This window comes from Lutra lutra, chromosome 14 (assembly GCF_902655055.1).
Source record: "Lutra lutra chromosome 14, mLutLut1.2, whole genome shotgun sequence".
Taxonomy (NCBI): Eukaryota; Metazoa; Chordata; class Mammalia; order Carnivora; family Mustelidae; genus Lutra; species Lutra lutra.
In genome coordinates, this window is record NC_062291.1 from 78,214,441 (window position 1) to 78,233,447 (window position 19,007).

The 19,007-nt window shown below is 46.5% G+C and overlaps 1 protein-coding gene across 3 annotated transcripts in view; it reads left to right on the plus strand.

Annotated features, from left to right (window-relative positions):
• The window catches only part of PLPP4 (phospholipid phosphatase 4), an 89,820-nt gene that overhangs the window by 13,859 nt on the left and 56,954 nt on the right, over positions 1-19,007 (plus strand). For 2 of the 3 annotated variants that reach the window (XM_047703187.1, XM_047703186.1), the window contains exons 2-5: positions 2,338-2,446; positions 12,171-12,261; positions 16,792-16,855; positions 18,465-18,589. In XM_047703187.1, the coding sequence (XP_047559143.1) occupies positions 2,338-2,446; positions 12,171-12,261; positions 16,792-16,855; positions 18,465-18,589 (389 nt within the window). Of the gene's footprint in view, positions 1-2,311; positions 2,447-12,170; positions 12,262-16,791; positions 16,856-18,464; positions 18,590-19,007 lie in introns of those variants that run through there. The other variant, XM_047703188.1, reaches the window with a different exon arrangement.

The window sequence follows — 19,007 nt, forward strand, 5'->3', positions numbered from 1 at the left end:
GTTAGAATTTTCACAAAAGAAAATTATATGTTTACTTTAGTAGTAACTCTTTTCTTTTCCCATCAAAATGTTTTGAACTGCTTCCATGACCGCAGCGGTGCTGGAGAGAATTTTATGGGCTTGTGAGGTGAGTTTAGAGGACAGACAGTATGAGTCCCCACCTCCACAGTCACAGGGAGGGCACCTGCCGTTGGTCCCTCTCACCTGTCCCTCCATCCTCACTGCCTCGCGGGGAAGCTCTGGAGGTCCTTCAAAGAGAGGGCAGGCGAGACTCCCAGGCAACAGTGCCAAAGTAGAATTTAATAGCAGTCTTTGGTTTTCATTGTATTTATTTTGATGTTTACCAGCTGTTTATGGAGGGAACGCTGATTTCATAATTAAGCCCTGACATGAAGTTTCTTCTAGGTTTTTAGTTTACAAAGTCTCATGGAAAGTCATGGTCTGGGAGGAGTGGGGATAAGGCAAAAATTGACTAACTTGGTTCTTAAAAGGCCAAAGCTGGGAAGCACCCCATTTCCTGCTTGAGAGCTGTGTATATCTGACTTCAGGGCTCCTGTGCATGCCCTGGGGGTTTTATTAAAAATGAAGATTCCGATTCAGTAGATCTGGGCTAAGTCCCAAGATTCTGCATTTTTCATAAGTTTCTTGCCTGTGAGGCGGATGCCCTGGCCCCTTGTGAATCAAAGGTGGACCACAGGTCAGTGGCATTGGCACCACGGGGCAGCTGGCTGGAGATGCCAGCTCTCTGGCCCCTCCAGGGACTGGCTGTTCCATAAGCACAAGACTTCTGCCCTGGAAGCTGGGTTTCCATTGCCTGGCTTCCAGACCACCTCCAGAGAGCGTGTGGAAGGGGGTTTCCAGGCCTGCGATGTCCTTTCATGGTAACCACCCTATACCGTCTTCAGAACTTAACATCTCACCGCGGACCCATCTCTGCCCTCGTTTGCTTTTTGAGACCCAAGTCCTCTGCGTAGCTGCCTCACTGTCTGGATTCTCGCAGGCAGACACTGGTGGCTGGAGCGTGGCTGGAGAAGGGACATCTATCTTCCTTGGCTCTGCTGCTCCCAGAGGATATAATTTGCTTGATAGATGCATTCTGGCTGCAGCTCCTCGGGGTGGGGTGTGGAAGTGTGCAAAAGGCTGGGTGCATGAGGCTTTAAAAAGTAGCCAAGAGGGCAATAACATCTGGGGGACAAGCCGGCTGAAGAGGGATGTGCTCAGTGATGTGGCCAGCTGCGTGGGGAAGGTGTGGAGTTCAAGGTCCTGGGGTCTCTGAGAGGGGAGCTGTGGGCCCATTACAATGATGACAGCCAGGGGTTGGCATATCATTATTTTAAACCCAAGTCTGTCATCTTAAGCAGCCTCTCTCTGGTTGGACCTTGCTATATCCCTGCCAAAAAGGGGCCTCCATTCCCCTCTTGAATCTGGGCTGACTGAATGACTTCCATGTCACCAGATGATACCACAAGACCTCCGAGACTAGGTCCGAAAAGACATTCAGCCTCTGCCTGGCTCTGTTGGACCCCCATTCTGAACTGAGTTCGCCAGCTGGGGAACTGGGCTGGTGGATCAGTCTGACAAAGCAAACCATACTCCTGCCGGCTCTGTCCCCCCGGCCCCCTTTCCACCCTATTTTACTCTTGGTGGTGTTTGCTTTCCCTCCACCTGGGTGTTGTGGGCTTCCGGGGTGTGGGAGGGGTTGGGAGGGTGATGAGAGGAGGATGTGGGTGCTTAATGCTGTCTGGTTTCTTGGCAGCAGCCCTAGAGTCCTCCCCATTTCCCTTTTCCTGCCTCCCTTCTTCTCTGCGTTCCTCCTGCCCAACCTAGTCTTCTCTTGGAGGCTTTTCTTGCTCACTCTGCCCCCTACTGGTGGAGCAGTGTCAGGGTGCCCTCGGGGTAAGAGAGGGAAGGAGCCCTTGGTTCGTTCTTCCGTGGTTCCTGGCCCTCCTTCACCTTTGCTCCATGTTGAGCCCATTTCCTTCCCAGAGCTGCGCTGCTGGCCTGGCCTTGCCCCACTCTGAGACCCCCCACCCCCATTCTGCCCTTCGGCTCCTAGTTCACTTTGCAGACCTGACTTCTATGGTCTTTGTATGTCAGCTTTGCCACTGTTCTTTTATGCCCAGAATTGGGCTTTGGTGGCAGGTGCTGACAGAAGGTTCTACAGAGTCTCAGTAATTCTCTCAATTCATGTTCCCCTCCCAGGGCAGCCTGTTATTCCCTTCTCCTCCCCCAGAGGCTGGATTCTCCACTGAGGGCCTGTGGCCGTAGCCTTCTCGGGAACTACCGGCGACAGATGAGCGCTCAAGCCCTCATGCGTCTGTCTTTGTTTTGTTTCAGTTTCACAGAGTTTTTGGACCCATTCCAGAGAGTCATCCAGCCAGAAGAGATCTGGCTCTACAAAAATCCTTTGGTGCAGTCCGACAACATACCTACCCGCCTCATGTTTGTAAGTACCGTGATTTCATGGCTGATTTGACCAGTCTCCCAAGTATGAACCAAATGGGTTTCCGTTTCTGCTCTTCTGTCCCCTCCTGAAGACCGTGAGCTGTCCAGAAGAAAGAGGAGGGGAGCAGCCCATCACATGAAACTCAGTTCCAGATCATGATGGACGCTGCTTGGTCATGTGAGAACGGGTAATCAACCTGCCACTTTGGAAAGAGAAGGGACCCGCTTACCTGAACTGGGCCAAGTTGTTTCCCAAGTATTTACAGTAAAACAAGACCGATTTCCCTGCTCCATCTCCTTCTAGGATAAAACTCAATTTTACCAGACTTAGGCACCATAGAGGGTCCTGTGAATGGCTCTTCTGGTTCTAGCTGGTCAGGCAACCATGGATGAGACTGCCTTGTATGACTCAGTCCCAGGATAGTGTTTTGTGTCTTTCTGCCTCTAGAGTAAATGGGCTGGCATCCAGAGAGCTGGTGGATATAGTGGCCTTACTTTTACCTCTTCACCTTGACCCCCCCATGGCAATCAAGACCTTTTATATTTCATTTCCGATGTGCCAGACCCTTTGCTGAGAGCTTGAGAAAGAAGATTATCTCATTGAATCCCACCCAGCATTCGGTGAGAAAGTGGTTAGTCTTGTCCGCATTTGCAGGTGCAGAATTGCGTCCCAGAGAAAGGAGGGAACGTGTCCAGATCCACACAGCTTGTGAGTGCCAGAGCCAGGATTCAGATCCAAGCAGCCACCTCTGAGCCCGGTCTCAGCCATGAGGCTGCCTTGCAGGGTAGGAGCCCAGTGTCCAGGACTCCTTGCGGATGCTGATTGCCTCCTGGGGAATTGCCATCAGGCCTTTCTGTAGCAGAGGAAATATTTAAGCTCCTCTGTTACAGAACGGTAATGTGACTTTTGGTTGGCCAGCCTTCTGGCATGAAGTTTATCCTTGCCATTGTGTCTCGTGCCTCTGGGAACGTAAGTGATGGGGCCAGAGATTTCTTAGGGCACACAAGGAATCTTTTGACATTTTGAAAGAAATCCCTCCAATGTTATGTAAGGAAATCTTATTAATTAGTGATGATTAGAAGGATCTTTGTGTCTGCAAACATCCTGAAGTGTCCAGAACATTACATCAGCTTTGAAGTAGTATTTTAATTACTCTTTTTAAAAATTTTTGTATTAAAAAAAATTTTTTTTTAGATTTTATTTATTTATTTGACAGAGATCACAAGTAGGCAGAGAGGGAGGCAGAGAGAGAGAGGGGGATGCAGGCTCCCTGCTGAGCAGAGAGCCTGATGTGGGGCTCGATCCCAGGACCCTGAGATCATGACCTGAGCCGAAAGCAGAGATTTTAACCCACTGAGCCACCCAGGTGCCCTTTAATTACTCTTTAATAATTGCTTTTCCACTGGAAACTAAACTGGGATTTTATAAATTTCAGGGAAATTGAAGAGTTCAGGCATTACCTAACACTTGAATATGAAAATTAGACTTTTTCCATTTCTGCTCCAACTCAAATCTCCTATAAATCCTAGACATAAAGGAATTTGCGTATGTCTAACTAGTTTACTCCATGGTTTTGAAAGGGGGAAGCTCCTACTTACCACTTATCCACATTCCTCCCAGATTTCACATTTTATGTGCTATAAAACACAATTTGGAGATGAGTGTTCATGTGGGATATGGTGAGAAATTTATGCCTGTGTCCTAGATTTATGAACAATGGATTGTTTTGAAGTCTAGATACCAATGCCACAAAAATTCTGGCTGCAGACACAAGTAGGAGGGGGCGCATTTGCATGTTGGCAGTGGAGGACCCAAGGCAGTAAAGGAGTTATTCAGTGCTGTGGTTCTCAGAGAATACAAGTGTATTCAGCCTCAAATCCTGATTCCTACCCTCGAGTCCCCTATGAGATAAGTTCAACCTTTGGTTTTGTTAATAGTAGTTGATGCATTTCATTCATTGGGTCACAAGATTTAATGCGATTCCATTATAACCCAAGGAAAGCAGTAGATACATTTATAATACATGTAACACAAAGAGGAAAAATACTTTGTTACTGCATTAATTAGATTTTTTTTTCTCCTGGATTTTAGTAAAAGTTTAATATAAAATATCATTTGTTTGCTTTGATCCTTTAAAGCCTTCAGATATTTATGGAAGACTGTAATAAAACATGTTTTTATAATTTTTTAAATAACTATGTTGGTTTTGTTAGAAAGCTCAAGTTTTGCTACTTAATAATAAAAAAAGTCCTGGGGTCTCTTACTTTTGGTTGGAATGTTTTAATTTAAAGGTAACATTTTTAACTTTTTAACCAAAGTGTTATTGGAAGACAGCTCGTAATAATCCAGATGTCTTTTGATTGGGAAATTAGGCCTCTGGAGGGGTGTGTGTGTGTGTGTGTGTGTGTGTGTGTACATGTGTGCATTTTAGAGGAGCTGCTTGTTCAGATCACAATGGTTGGGGATTGAGTTAAGCAGAGTGAATGGTGATCATATTACCCAGAAGCCCCTTCATTTGTTCCGTCTTTGGCACTTTGAGTGAAGATGACGATGTCTGACAGCCTGGAAATTGAATGTAGTTGGGTTGTTTGATTCTGAGAGTTTGTTTCTCTTGATGACTCTGGGTTCCTGCTGAGCAGAGAGACAGGCTGAGATTTCTTTTCGCATATACTGAGTCTTGAATTAACATTTCCTGGGTGTTCACAGACCATTAGCTGTCTTTATAGTAGGCTGCTCCCTTATTCAAAAGATGTCATGGTTCCTTCCTGAGTGTGTGGCGTTTATCATATCATGCTTGGAAATCTTCTTTTTGGTGTAGGAAGACTTTGTGCTGGATTTTGCTTTTTAGTATACTTTTTGTTGCTGTCTTAGTAGTTATGTCTTTGTACATTCAGGGAACACTTCCAGGAACCTGCTGTGGGTACGGAAAGCCATAGGAGCTTCAGGTGATGGGAAGTCAAATGAGAACTCAGAATGGGGGGTTTCTTTAGGGATATCCTTAGAGGGTATCCTGGGGGAGATTACACTCTAAAGAAAAACAGAATTTAGAAAGGGCTAGAGGCTCAGGCAAACTTATATGGAGCCTCATCATTACCCTTACCCATATCATCACCACCATCATCACCACCATCACTACTGTCATCATTATCATCACCGTCATCTACCACCATCATCACCACTACCATCACCCCTATCATCACTATCACTGTCATCACCATCACCACCACCATTACCTCATCACCATCATATTCACCATCACCCCATCATCACCACCATCATCATCACCATCAACATCATCACCATCACCCCATCATCACCACCATCATCATCACCTCATCATCATTGTCATCACCATCACCACATCATCACCACCACCATCACCATTACCATCATTATTACCATTACCATCTTTATCACTACCACCACCATCATCACCACTACCATCATCACCACCACTACCATCATCATTATCATCATGGCAGTAATAACAACATCTAACATCTCTTGAATACAGAAATTGTGCTTGCCACTTTGCAGTGGCATCTCAGATAATCTTCTCACCATCTGTTGAGGTCAGCACTTTTGTAATCACATAATTTCAATGGAGAAAATGAAACTGCAGTGAGATTTAGCAACTTGTCCAAGGTTATACAATCACCCAGATCTGAATGCCAGCTGCCTGAGGGCAGACCCTCACAGACCCATTCAGCTGTGATGTCTCCATGAGGACTCGGGGGATGTGGAGAGGTGGTGAGTAGCAGACTGCACATAAAAGAGCTGGTGTGTAAAGGCACAGACATGGGAGAGCAGGGGCCATGTGGGTGCAGTGAACAGGAGTGTGTTTAGTGTATCTGTGTGTAAAGGGGACAGAGGAAGGCAGGGATAGAAGCAGACTCTGGACAGCTTCAGGTCAGTTAATTATTACTTAATTCGACCAACAGTTACAAAGCACCTGCCTGAGCCAAGCATGGTGCTGGGTGCTGGAGGAGCACTGCTGAACATTAGATGGTTCCTTGTCTCATGGGGGACACAGACGTGATTTTGGATGGTCACAGCCAAGCTCGGGAACAGGTGAACTCAGGTAATGAGTTGAAGGAATGATCAGTGTTCCCAGTTGCTCTCCTTAGCTTAAAAAATCAAGTCTACCCAAGACCTGTCCTTTGTCCTGGCCACAATGGGTCCAGAAGATTTACTTCTGTAGGATGTTACTGACATGGTGTTGATATGATAACAGGGTTTCCTATTTTAGTAGAGGATGCTTCTGAGGAAGACGGAATGTCAATTTTGCAGGGAGGAAGGAAGGAAAAGAGACAAAGCTGGCTCGTGATAGACAGTTTAATTTTTAGACTTTTTGGTTAAATCTTAGACAGCTCTTTTCTCTGCAATGGGCTGTCATTGCCCACAGCAGGCCCTTTCAGCTGTCTGCACTGCTCGTCCTTAGTTGTCTCTATAAGCACTTTTCAGCACACCTTTCTGTCAAAAGCCAGAAATTAAGGCACTTTGCACCCATTGTTTGATATGAATGAACCCCAGTGACAAGCTCTTCTCCAGCAAACATCCTAACATCAGGGCACTCTGGCTTTGACCCCTTTGGTTGTTAAAAGTTCTTGATATACTTATGCCCCTCCCACTTCAGATGTGCTAGTCCAGCTTTGTCATTTTCCAGAAGCATCTTAGCCGCACTGTGCCTCGCATCAGCACCCTGGGTGGGGACTGACAGCACTTCCTGGGTTGGTTTCATTGGCTGATGCACAGGCAGGTCCTTGGTGGAGATGTCGGTCATGTAGGGAATGGCAGGGAGCCCAGGCAGATGAGGCTCTTCTCTGTCCCTGACCTCCTCCCTGACTGCTCAGACCTAAGGGAATAGTGGGCTGGAACTTAAAACGCTTTGTTCCCAAATGTCTGGTCTCAGGATCCTGGTTCTTCTTTACTGGTTTGGGTCATTTGTTCAGTTTTCCCTGGGAAATAATGACATTGTAGCCAACAGCCAGCATTCACCGGAGGCTAATTCTGCGGGACTCTCTGGGTGGGCAGCTTCCAGAGTGGACGGCCTGAGATCAACTTTGTAGCTTTGTGGCTTGGGAGAATGACCTCCCCTCTCAGTGCCTCAGTTTCCTTGTCTATAGAAAGGGGCTTTAATAACATTTGCCTCTCCCTCCTATGGTGCTGAGAGCATCAAATGAGGTGATAGACTTACAGCACTCTGCTTAGTGTCTGGGGCATAAGCAGCATTCAGTAACTGCTGGTGAATTCAAATCTTAGCGACAGTATTTGTTATGGACATCATTATGCCCCCATCTTATGGATGAGGAAACGAAGACTCGGAGGGGAAGAGGTAGAGTGACTTGCTCATGGTCAGAAAGCTGGTAAGTGTCAGGGCTGGAGCTTGAACCTGGCTTTCCTTAATCTGGGTCTGTTCCCTACTTTTCCCTCTGCAGAGCTCTGGCTTCTCAGCCCGGTGCATAGCATCATGCAAAACCAGCTGCGTACCAGATCCTGCCTCATGATTTATATGTTATTTTGACATGTGGGCTGTGTGCAGTACAATTAATCAGTAGCTTACAATTTTTTTTTTTTTTTGAAAAAGCCTACAGCACCCAGTATTCCCAGGCGGTCTCCAAGTACTAACCAGGCCTGACCCTGCTTAGCTTTCGAGATCAGACGAGATTGGGCACATTCAGGGCGTGCTCAGTCCGTAGACTACAAAATGTTTCTTAATGCAAGAATGACCTCAGCCTCAGTTTTCTTATCTCATGCCAAGATGAGGCATTTGGGCTTAGGCGATCCCTGTGATTCAAGACTCCAGCCCAGGCAGCATGGCAGCCCAGGTTGGGGGTTTCCTAGGCCCACCACGTGCATGCCTTCGGGAATTCACTTATCGCTCAGAGGTCTAAATTGTGTGGGCTGTGCAAGAATAATGTTTCCCCCAACAGAGTAGGGGCTCCTCACATGTAGTAGGTACTTAATCTGTGACACCTGCCACTGACATTTCTGTGGCTTATCTACTATGTTCCTGGACATGAGCCACTTACTTCCTCCTCCATTTCTAGAGAAATGGCATTTACCATGTTTTATTAATGCTTCTTACTTCTAAGGTGAGAACTTCTATAACACCATGGTTCAAAGCACAGAGCTTAGGGGTGCCTTGGTGGCTCAGTCATTAAGTGTCTGACTTTGGCTCAGGTAGTGATCCCAGGGTCCTGGGATCAAGCCCCTCGTCGGGCTCCATGCTCAGTGGGAAGCCTGCTTCTCCCTCTCCTATGCCCCCAGCTTGTGTTCCCTTTCTCACTTTTTCTGTGTCAAATATATAAATAAAATCTTTAAAAAAAAAAAAAACTCTGACTTATTTTTAACATTAAAAAAATAAAAGCACAGAGCTTCATTTAAACAGTCTAGGTACAAATCTTCACTTTACCACTTATTAGCTGTGTGGCTTTCAGCAGGTTGTTTAACCTCTCTGTGCCTTAGCTTCCTATCCATCAGGTAAGGATGTATTAGTGTGTATATTTGCCTCAGGTGCCTAGAACAGACCATGGCCTTTCGTAAGTTTTCAGAGCACGTTAGCCAGGTTATCTGACTTATGTACGTATACTGAGCAGCCCCATTCTCATAACTAGTGAGGGAAACTCAAGCCTGAAGAGAGTTCCCTTTGTCCCCTGCATCCCGCAGCAATGATGGGCTGGTTGTTCTGTTCTCTCTCAGGTCCCATTTAATAAGCACTAACCATTCACGGTCTTTCCACTGGGCTCATTCCCAGGATTTTCAAAAGAATTTTGAAGCCATGGAAAGACTAACCTGAGGGAGAACTGTACCAGGGAAATTTTCCTGCCCCCTTTTGCCCTCCATCTCCACATCTGTTTGGAAGTAGGAGTAATCATTCCCCACCTCCCTGTCTCAGTGTCCATCTTCTGCTCATGGGCTCGGGTGACAGAAAAGCGGCCTCTAAATGCTTGTGTGGGATTTGTTGGGGGGCGGGGGCGGTACACCGGGTGTAATTCAATCTGGTTTGTCAGGTGAAAGGAGGATTCATTTCTCTTTTATTCAGTTCAGAGGTGCTTTTGCCCAGAAGGAAGTTGTTTTCCTAATGTGTTGGCTTCTGGGGCTAATCTCTTAACTCCTGTCTTCTAGTTGGAAAATATTAGTAAAAAGGGGAGCACCTGGTCAATGTAAATATGTCTCTGTCTGTGCTGATTTGAAGACCATGCTGTCTGAGGATACGACAGCTATGTATTTGGGAAGAAGAATTGGGACTGGAGCCCAAACATCGTTAGGATGATGGCAGGAGAGAAAGATGGGCGCGCCGTCATGCACAGAGATTTCTGCAGCCTTCTGAGTGGGAGCTTCGTCTGAGGGATTCCCTCTCGGGGAGCTCATGAGCTGGGGAGCCCTGGCCCTTCTGGGTGCCTAGCACTGGCCCAGGAAGCTGTTTGTCAGTGCTTCTAGAAGAGAAACCAACATGAATCTACCTAGGAATTCCTAGAATGGGTGAAATGAAGTGCAGTCTGGTTGGGCCATCAGAGTGAGGATCTGGTGGAAGCAGGAGAGCTGGGGCAGGGAGCAATGCTCGGGGAGACCCTCTCGAACACTAAGCTGCAGCCTGGAGCCACTGGGTAGCCGTAGTGCCTTCTCCAGCCCCTCTTCATGGGCCTGGAGCTGTCGGTCTCCCCTGTGGTGTCTCTGTCCCCTCTTGGCTGGTATATTCCTGCTCACGATCTCCTGTAGGCAGCCTCCGAGGTAGGGAAAGTCTTGCCAATTTATATCTTTTCTGGGGTTTTATTCACTCTAGCCTTAGAGTACGTCATCTGGGATTGCCTTGGAATGTTTCCTTCAGTTGCATGTTGTTCTCATCTTTGACTGTCAGTGAGGTCATTGCCAAGCTGTTCACTGCTCAATGAGCTGCTGTCCCCTGTTTGGGAGTGTGCGGCCTGCTTTGCATGCCTGAGGCGAGAGGAAACAAGGAGGTGGGGGCTTTTTTGACCTTAACCATAACTTTGGACGTCAGCAAGCAAGGGCTTCAGTCATCACTCTTCCACCACTGAATGTGTAATTCAAAACTCTGACGCAGTGTTTCTCAGTCACCAGCAACAGCATCATTTGAGATGCTTGTTACGAAATGTCGATTGCCAGACATGTCCTGTGAGTATACTTGAGGGACTCAGCATTGTAACAAGCCTGACTGTTCTTCAAGGGTGAGAGCCACCGAGGCACTCAGGGGAGCTTGCCCGTGTTTGCCAGAACTATTAATTCTCAAGTGAGTCTTATCTTTTCCAGTTGCCTTTGGGGGAAATTCTCTGCTTCAGTTCTGAATCTCCTCTTCTAAAGCTGCCCTTTGACTTGCATTCTTCCAAATACCCTCCATGGTGATAGGACTTGCCCATCTGGTGTTTAAACAGCCGATTCATTTAGGGCCACAGCTGATCAGGAGGTTCAGCAAGCTGGTGACTACCATTGTGGTGGGAAAGAGACTGGCCAGTAAGGAGAGGGCTTTTCTCATGTCTCATGAACTGCCTCCAAAGACAGTTCCTGAAGAGGAGACCCCAGGATGTGCTGAGCTCTGGCAATCTGGCTGTAGCAAGTGTGTATCACATCTCCAGTCATTTTGAAAGACTGTGTTCATTTGGGTGATTTCTGTTTTTATAAAAGAAAAGTGTATCCCAGCGGTGCCTTAGTCCAATTAGAAAGCCCCTTTCCACAAAGTGGCATTGCATTTGAGTACAGGTGGAGATTTCCAAAAGTGTGAGCATTGGTTACCATACACCACCCTTCCTGCCGCTATTAGGCCAGTTGTGGATTTGCAAGATATTGAGTCCCTTCTGATACTGTTATCCTGAGATGTTATAGTCATAAAGATGTAACTGAAATACCTTTTTCTTGGTTGTTGGAATGTCAAAAACGACTTACTAACTGTAGAATGCTGAATAAAGGCTAGATATGGCAGGCAGAAAACCTGATCTCCAAAGCCTAGCCTTGCTACTCCCCAGCTTTATGTCCTTGGGCACATCATTGAGTCCCCAAACCTGGCAAAGACACTCACAGAGTCATCATGAGGATTTAAGAGATGCCAGTACCTGATGCTACCCAAACACAGTTCCTGCCTCACAGAGGGTTCTGTAATGAGTGCTGCTTGCATCTGAATTCAACCAGCTTGATTCATTAAACTTATTGCACTTTTGTGTGCTTTGGGCCAGGGGAGGGAAGGTGAGGGAGGAAAGGAAGAGAGGTGGCAAGCAAAAGGATTAAACTCTGCTTTGAGGAGGAAATGAAATTCAACAAAAGAACACCAAAGAAATGGATGAAATGGATGAAATGGATGAATTGACTGTAAGCAAATCCACCGTACTCCCATGTTGCCAGAGAGCTAGGGATGCGAGGCCAAGGGTTCTTGCACCATTCTGCTGGGGAGGATGTGAGGGGGTTGCTGGCAAAGCTGAGTCATCATGATTATAGGCTGTGCATTTCTGTTTAAAAAGCCACCACTTTAAACATGGCTTCCAGCAATTACAAATCAATTATAACCCACAATCAGATCTCCAATTTTTTTTTTTTAAAGTCTTCAGAGTCTCTAAGTATAGATATAAATCCCCTTTCTTTGTTTGAGGTCAGGAGTTCAGTAAGATCATTCAACTAGTGAGTCTGAATGAAACTAACTTGAACTAATTATCAGTCAGCCCTCTGATAACAAACTGCTGTGCTCATAGGGGATTATTTGTTATTTTTTTTCCAGGCAATTTCTTTCCTCACACCCCTGGCTGTTATTTGTGTGGTGAAAATTATCCGGCGAACAGACAAGACTGAAATTAAGGAAGCCTTCTTAGGTAGAGTATTCACAGTTCCTGCTCTAGGGGATGGGGCTGGACTTAATTAGATCAGTAGATTTTAAAAATCTCTGTTGCACCCAACTGATTTTTCTCTTGGTCAAATTAAGCTTGGGAAAAATAAGGAAAGATAAACTTTTAACCCTAAGAAAAGCCAGTGCACAAAAGTGAGCATTTTACCTTCAGCTGCAGCCTTGTCGCTGTCCATTGTGCTGAATGTGAGTGTCCAAGCGTACCTCCGAGCTCTGTGCTGCTCAGACACCGCAGCAGGGTAGCTCTCAGCCATGAAGCAAAGAGAATCTGAAACTGTTGCCATTGACTGTCCAATCCCACGTCTGTGGCTAATAAGTCTATATTACGGGCAATTCAGAAATCAACCATAGACTTCTTGACCAGTCATCATTGGCTAGATGCACAAAGGTCAAAAGCAGATGTAAAATAGAATAGAAATTGGAAATAAACTCCATAGCTCATTTTTTGGGGGAGACATTTTGGCAGTTAAGCAGTTGTTATTGTATAAAGAGTGCCACAGTCTTTGCCATTGACTATGATACCGTTGTTAGAAATTCTCTCCAAGCTAAGCCATAGCTGCCTATGACAAGAGCTTGACATTTTTAAGAAAAAACCAGGGACGCCTGGGTGGCTCAGTCCCTAAGCTTCTGCCTTTGGCTCAGGTCATGATCCCAGGGTCCTTGGGCTCCCTGCTCAGCGGGAAGCCTCTTTCTCCCTCTCCCATTCCCCCTGCTTGTGTTCCCTCTCTCACTGTATTTCTCTCTGTCAAATAAATAAAGTCTTAAAGAAAAAATATTTTTTAAAAATAAGATAAAAACATTTTTATGATCTTCGTATTAGTTAAATGACTGAGTAAATGACAGTATTAAGAGAAAACAAAGCTAATTCACTTGCTTAGTAACCAAAATAAACTATCCAGTAGTCAAGTTTTCAGCTTTCTGATCATTAGAAGTACTGAATTATGTTTATTTTTTTGATATCCCAATAAAAACTATCCAAACCCTCACATAAACCACTTTTGGTATATTGTATAGACTTACCATTCATTCATTTAGATATATCTGAAAAATGAGATTTCCCACCTCCAAGAGTATGTTTGTAAATTACTGGGCTTTGAGGAAATGGAAATGTAGCAAAATATGGTCTTCTCTTTTCTTGGTACAGGAGAGGGGGTGGTAAGGGTAACATCTGGGGTATGCAGAGCAGCGAAGGGGATTTGTGCTCTGAAGCAGAACAGGGAATATTTCTTACATAACCAGGCTTTGGTTGGGCTCTAACTGAACAGAACAGAATCACTCTCCAATTAGCTCATATAAATTAGGGGTTAGTTATAGGACTGTATGAGCAATCTCACAAATACCCAAGAATGGGGGGAGAATGGACAGAAGAGCTTCGTGGGGATTGGAGTTGGGAGCTGGGCCAGCGGGGGTGGAGACACACTCCTCTCTATAATATGCCTTCCCTCTACCCGTCACACATCCTGCCTAATCCTGCCCTTGCCTTTGGTTTCTATGAGGTTTGGGCTTGCAGGGGTGGTTGCTCCTGGCCCATACCCGTAGAACCATCATCTTCAGGACCCACCTCCAAGTAGCTCTTCGTCTCATAGACGAGACTTCCCAGACAGACCCTCTGGCTTGACTCATTTTTCACACTTGGACACAAGAGTCACGAGTCTCTGGTCGTTTGTGGTTATGGTTATAATTTACTGTCAGCTGTTGGAGTTGGGTGTTGTTGTGGCAGTAAGTTACTTCTCTAGACTTTTTCATTTTCCACGAAATCTCCCTTAGATGACATTTCAAAATTGCACACCACACCCTGCCTTGTATATGTTAACAGAGAAGAGTAGAGTCTTTGGATGTTCTGTTTGCCTAAATAGATGAAAGCCTGCCTGGGGAGCCTCCTGTTGTACATGACTTTTTTTGTTTTTTAAAGTCACTTCTTTTAGGAATCCTCAGAAGTAGGGGGTGAGGGACTGATCTTTAAAAAGTCAGGACAGAAAACCAGGTGTAGCCTTTCCAATGTGATCTAGAATTCAGGACTTTCTTAGTGAGAGTGATTTGGTGCTCAGGTCCCTGAATCCCAAGACTGCCTCTTACCTACACGTCCACAGTGGCCATCTTCACGCTTCTGCTGTAGACGAGACGGGAGAGGCTTGCCCCGTGCAGCATCCTGCTTTTAGGAATTTCGGCTGCAGAACAGCCAGTCGATACAACAGAGTGTTCTGTTACAGAAATCCTGCAGCTCCAAATTCTCAACAACAAACAAAGTAACAACAAAAGCTCTCTAACCTCTGGGATGTGTATGACCAGTAGTGTTCTCCATACAGGCCACTTGTGGGCTAACTCACATGACACATTATTTTGCATTTCTTTATTGGACACAGCCTGGTTTGTTGGTTTGTCTGTTCTCTCAAACCCACAGTGCTGTGGGATGTTGTCAGCATGACTCTTATGAAAGAGACCCACTGGGTTATTGTTAATTGACAAGCGTTCCTGATTTGGGCTGTTCATTTCCTGCTCAGGCAGCCCTTCATGCCTCTTGATCTGGTCCCAGCCTACCCTCTGCTATCGGTGAGAGTTCCCCATAGCGGTCCCCTAGGGGTTGTACTATTCAGATGAAAATAATCCATTCGGTTTACTTCCAGAATGATGAGAGGACTTTCACCCTAAATGTTGTCGGTCAGTAGCCCCATTGTTTTCTGTCTCCTTCAGGCTTCTGGATCAGAGAGTGAAGTTGCCGGCTGTTGGCAGTTACATCACATCTACAGGTTTTCTAGCTCAGTTACTTGAAACTTTTTAAAGAACTGCTCTTTGCTACAATAAAGCCAACCCAGTGCTGAGACTGGGGATGTGTATGGTGTTCTGCATTGATGTAGCAGTCTGTGAAGTTCCCCAAGGGCATTGGGAGATCAGCTGGCGATGCTTGTTCCCAGAGACCTCCTCTGTGCTAAGGCCATGCTAGGACCAGGATCAGAAGGAGGCCGGCCCTGCTGGGAAAACACAGCCGTGAGCCCGCCAAAGCAGCTCTACCAGGAAAAGACCCCAGTCATGCCGGGTGATCTCACAGCCTGTTAATTGTCCTGGCTCTGGGGAGAATATGGCAGTGAAGAGAGCCCAGGGCATTTTCCCTCCTCTCTGCAAAGGAGACCTCTCAGGGGGGCTCTGAGCTGGCTAGAGAGAAGGAAGGTCAGCATTTTAGAAGGAAGGGTCCGTGCATGCAGAATGGTATCAGAAGATCTCTCTGAATTCCTACACACTGGTTTCCAATTTATCTGTCCCAGTTGCCTGCTTGGTGTGTTAATGGCAGTGCTGGGCTGTGACTCCTGCTTGGCTCTCCCCATACCATCCATCTTCACTCAGATAGGGCCCGTTGTGGCCCATCTTGCGCTTAGGTGATTAGTTTCCTTTTGACAAAGGTTTTCATTTGAACTGGCCCCTCTGTTCTCTCTGCTTCTCATGACTTGTTAAAAGCAGATAGGTTTTGTATCGGTCTCTGTGGCCAGTGCCCTTGGTGACGGTGGCGGCCATTGCGCGGTACTTTCTGTTCAGAGAACACGTTTGTCTCCCTTAATGACCCTGCATTGCTCTAGGCAGCTCCTTCCTGGAAATATCTCTCCACCTCTGTTTTCTTACATAAATCTCAGCTACTGTTGAACAGTTAATGGCCTGCCAAAGGGAAATGGTAGCTCACGTGCTTTGTTATTCAACAAAGCATTGGAATGGGGCATCTGTAGGTTTTTATGCAAGGCATTTGACCTTCTATCACATTGATTCACCCTTTGTGCAGTTTTGATAAAATAGGAGAGACTTGTGAGATACCCTTTGAATGATCTGTACTTTATCCAGCAACGTCCTTCCAAGCTACTTAGAAAAAGTCCCCAGGCTTTATATTTTTAAATAAGGTAGTCCAGAAGTTCCTATTGCCTCAGGTGGCAAAAAGCACCACCTTGGCAAACCTTCTCAGAACCCAGGGAGGTGTTGGGACTGTTTACCTTCTCAGAAAGTGATTTGTTTGATAACAAAGGGACAGCTGTCAGCAGGTGGTGGGTCAACACAGAGATAATCGCGGAGCGGGAATGTCCTACTCTAAAGGAGTCCAGCAGCTGCTCTGATTAGAATTATGTTTGAGAAGTTGCCAGAAACAAATCAAAAAGTTATGTTTTGTAAAGAACATGTGAAAGAAACTCGACATCCTATAGTATTAAATCTGTTCATATCAGGCCAAAACATAATGGATAGTTTCCTTTCCAGTATTAAAAATTTTAGTCAAGGAGAAGAGATAAATTTTGTGTCCTAGAAGCTTGGGATTTTATGAGCCACTCTCCAAAGTCTTGCCTTAATTGTATTTTACTCTAGCCACTCAGACTTCCCCCTGTCTTTTAAACTATTGGCTCATATGTCCATAGTCATAATGAATAGTATGATGATGTAACAGTGATGACGATGATAACGTTGATGGCGATGATTGTGGTTTGAGAGCCAGCTGGTTATTCTTCTGTCTGTTGGTTTTGTTTTGTAGCGGTGTCCTTGGCTCTTGCTCTGAATGGAGTCTGCACAAACACTATTAAGTTAATAGTGGGAAGGTAAGTTCCAGAAAGAAACAAAGGGTGGCTTAGACTCTCGAGGTCATCTGTGGATTGGCGTTTGAGCTTTGGCTTAAGGAGCACTTCTGGTTGCCCCTGGGACATGATTTCTGTTCTCCATTTATCTTGCCTTTTCCCTCCACTCTCCAGAAGTGAGCTAGTTTCCCTAGACATGAACAGTCAGAAAGACCTGGATCTGAGGCCTGACTTTGGCCGTTGGCCTTGGACAGGTTAGCTCCCATCTCAGAAGCTCAGCATTTACTGATTATCTGCCTGGGGGAGGGTGCTAGCCAGGCACGTAGGGGGCAGAAGGTGGCTACAAATTGGGCAGTGCCTGACCATGGGGTGGTGGTGTTCTCCCAACTTGCTGTGTTAAGAGTTGCCTTGGGGCCCCAATAAAATGCTGGTTCCCAGGCCTTGTCTGCTCTGGGGGTTTTGGTTCAGTAGGTGAATAACCACACTTGGAGAAACAGTAGCCGTGTAGGGGGGAGAGAGTACATCAGAAATTCTGAGAGATTTTTTTTTGATATTGATCATTGATATTTTATTGATACTGACAGATTATTATTAGGCCTAGATCTCAGAGCTGAAAAGAGTTGGTGTGACCCACTATGTGCACAAAAGGGGCCGTGTGTTTACAGCACCAGCAAAGCCTTGCCCATGGCTGGCCTTCAGCAAATATTAGCTGAATTAGTGGGAAGGGATTGGCCATCACTCATCTGTGTGAGAATCCTCACCAGAGGAAGGCAGAAAAACACGGGGGGAAGTGTGTCAGTGCAGGAATCCAATCACTGGGGTGCAGGCTTGCCTTTTCCACTTGCTGGTTGGATGTGACCTTGGACAGGAGTGTAATCTTTCTAAACCTTCATTTTTGCACCTGTCAGATGAAGGAAGTCCCAGAGTTGGCATAAGAGCCACGTGATACGATGGGGGTGCCGTGCTTGGCACTGTGTGTGGTACCTGGTAATGGCTCCATAAGTAGCAGCTGTGCCTGCGGCAAGGGGTTCGATCTTGGGCCCCACTTCTGCCCATGCCCCGTGAGGTCTGTGTCCCCAGACCTGGGCCAGGGAGGCCAGCCTACATGGCCGTGCGCTCTGTACCATGGAGCTGAGCTGTTGGGTCCTCGGTCTCAGTGAGGTTAGGTGAGACCTGCTATTCGAAGAGGGGTGACTGACCATCCAAATTCAAGATGTGGGGACATGAGGAGCCTGGAGTCTGGGAGCTGTCGCTGGAGGCAAGAACTACTTTCTCCGCTGGCACTGTGCTTAGGTGCCTCCCATTAGTCCTCTCCTCCAGCCCTCATGACCTCCCCTGGGGGCAGATATTCATCTCCCCTTTTACAGAAGTGGAAGCTGAGGCTAGGGGAGGCTGTGGGACCTTCCCAAGGTCCACAAATGAGTATGTGGCAGCGTGAGAGTTCCAACTCAGAGCTTTCTGACCCCGAAACCTGAGCTTTCCCCAAGATCACTGAGTCTGGAGTGGTGCCGGGGGAGCGCTGGTGTGGACGGCAGGAGGAGGAGCTGGGGGCAGCAGGGAAAGGCGGGGTCAGCTGGGGGTTCCTTTGCGATGCAGCATTTTATATTGAAAATGTCCATGGTGTCTTTTGTAGACCTCGCCCCGATTTCTTTTACCGCTGCTTTCCAGATGGAGTGATGAACTCGGAAATGCACTGCACGGGTGACCCTGACCTGGTGTCCGAGGGCCGCAAAAGCTTCCCCAGCATCCATTCCTCCTGTAAGTTCTGAGGCTGGGATGCCCTTTAATTCCTGGTCATGTCTCCTGACCACTTTCCTTGGGAGTTTCGGTGGAGAGGAAAGTGCTGGGACAGGAGTGTTGAGCACATTTCATGTTTCTTTCCCTGTAGGCTTAGAAACACGAATTCAACAGGAAGTAATAAACCTGGGGATCAGGCTCTATAGAGTTTACAAGACATTGTATACGTTGCTTCTGTGAGCTCAGTGGAGCGTGACGTGGGACACTTGACCCTTTGGCAGTACAATTCAGGAGCTTAACAGGGCAAGACAATTTACCGTGTTCCCTGGGAACTTGCTTTTCAGCTCCATGTTCCCTCTGGCGTATTCTTTCAGTGATGGTACTGTGTGTGTGAACATGTACATACACACATAATACACACACGTGTGTGGGTGCATGC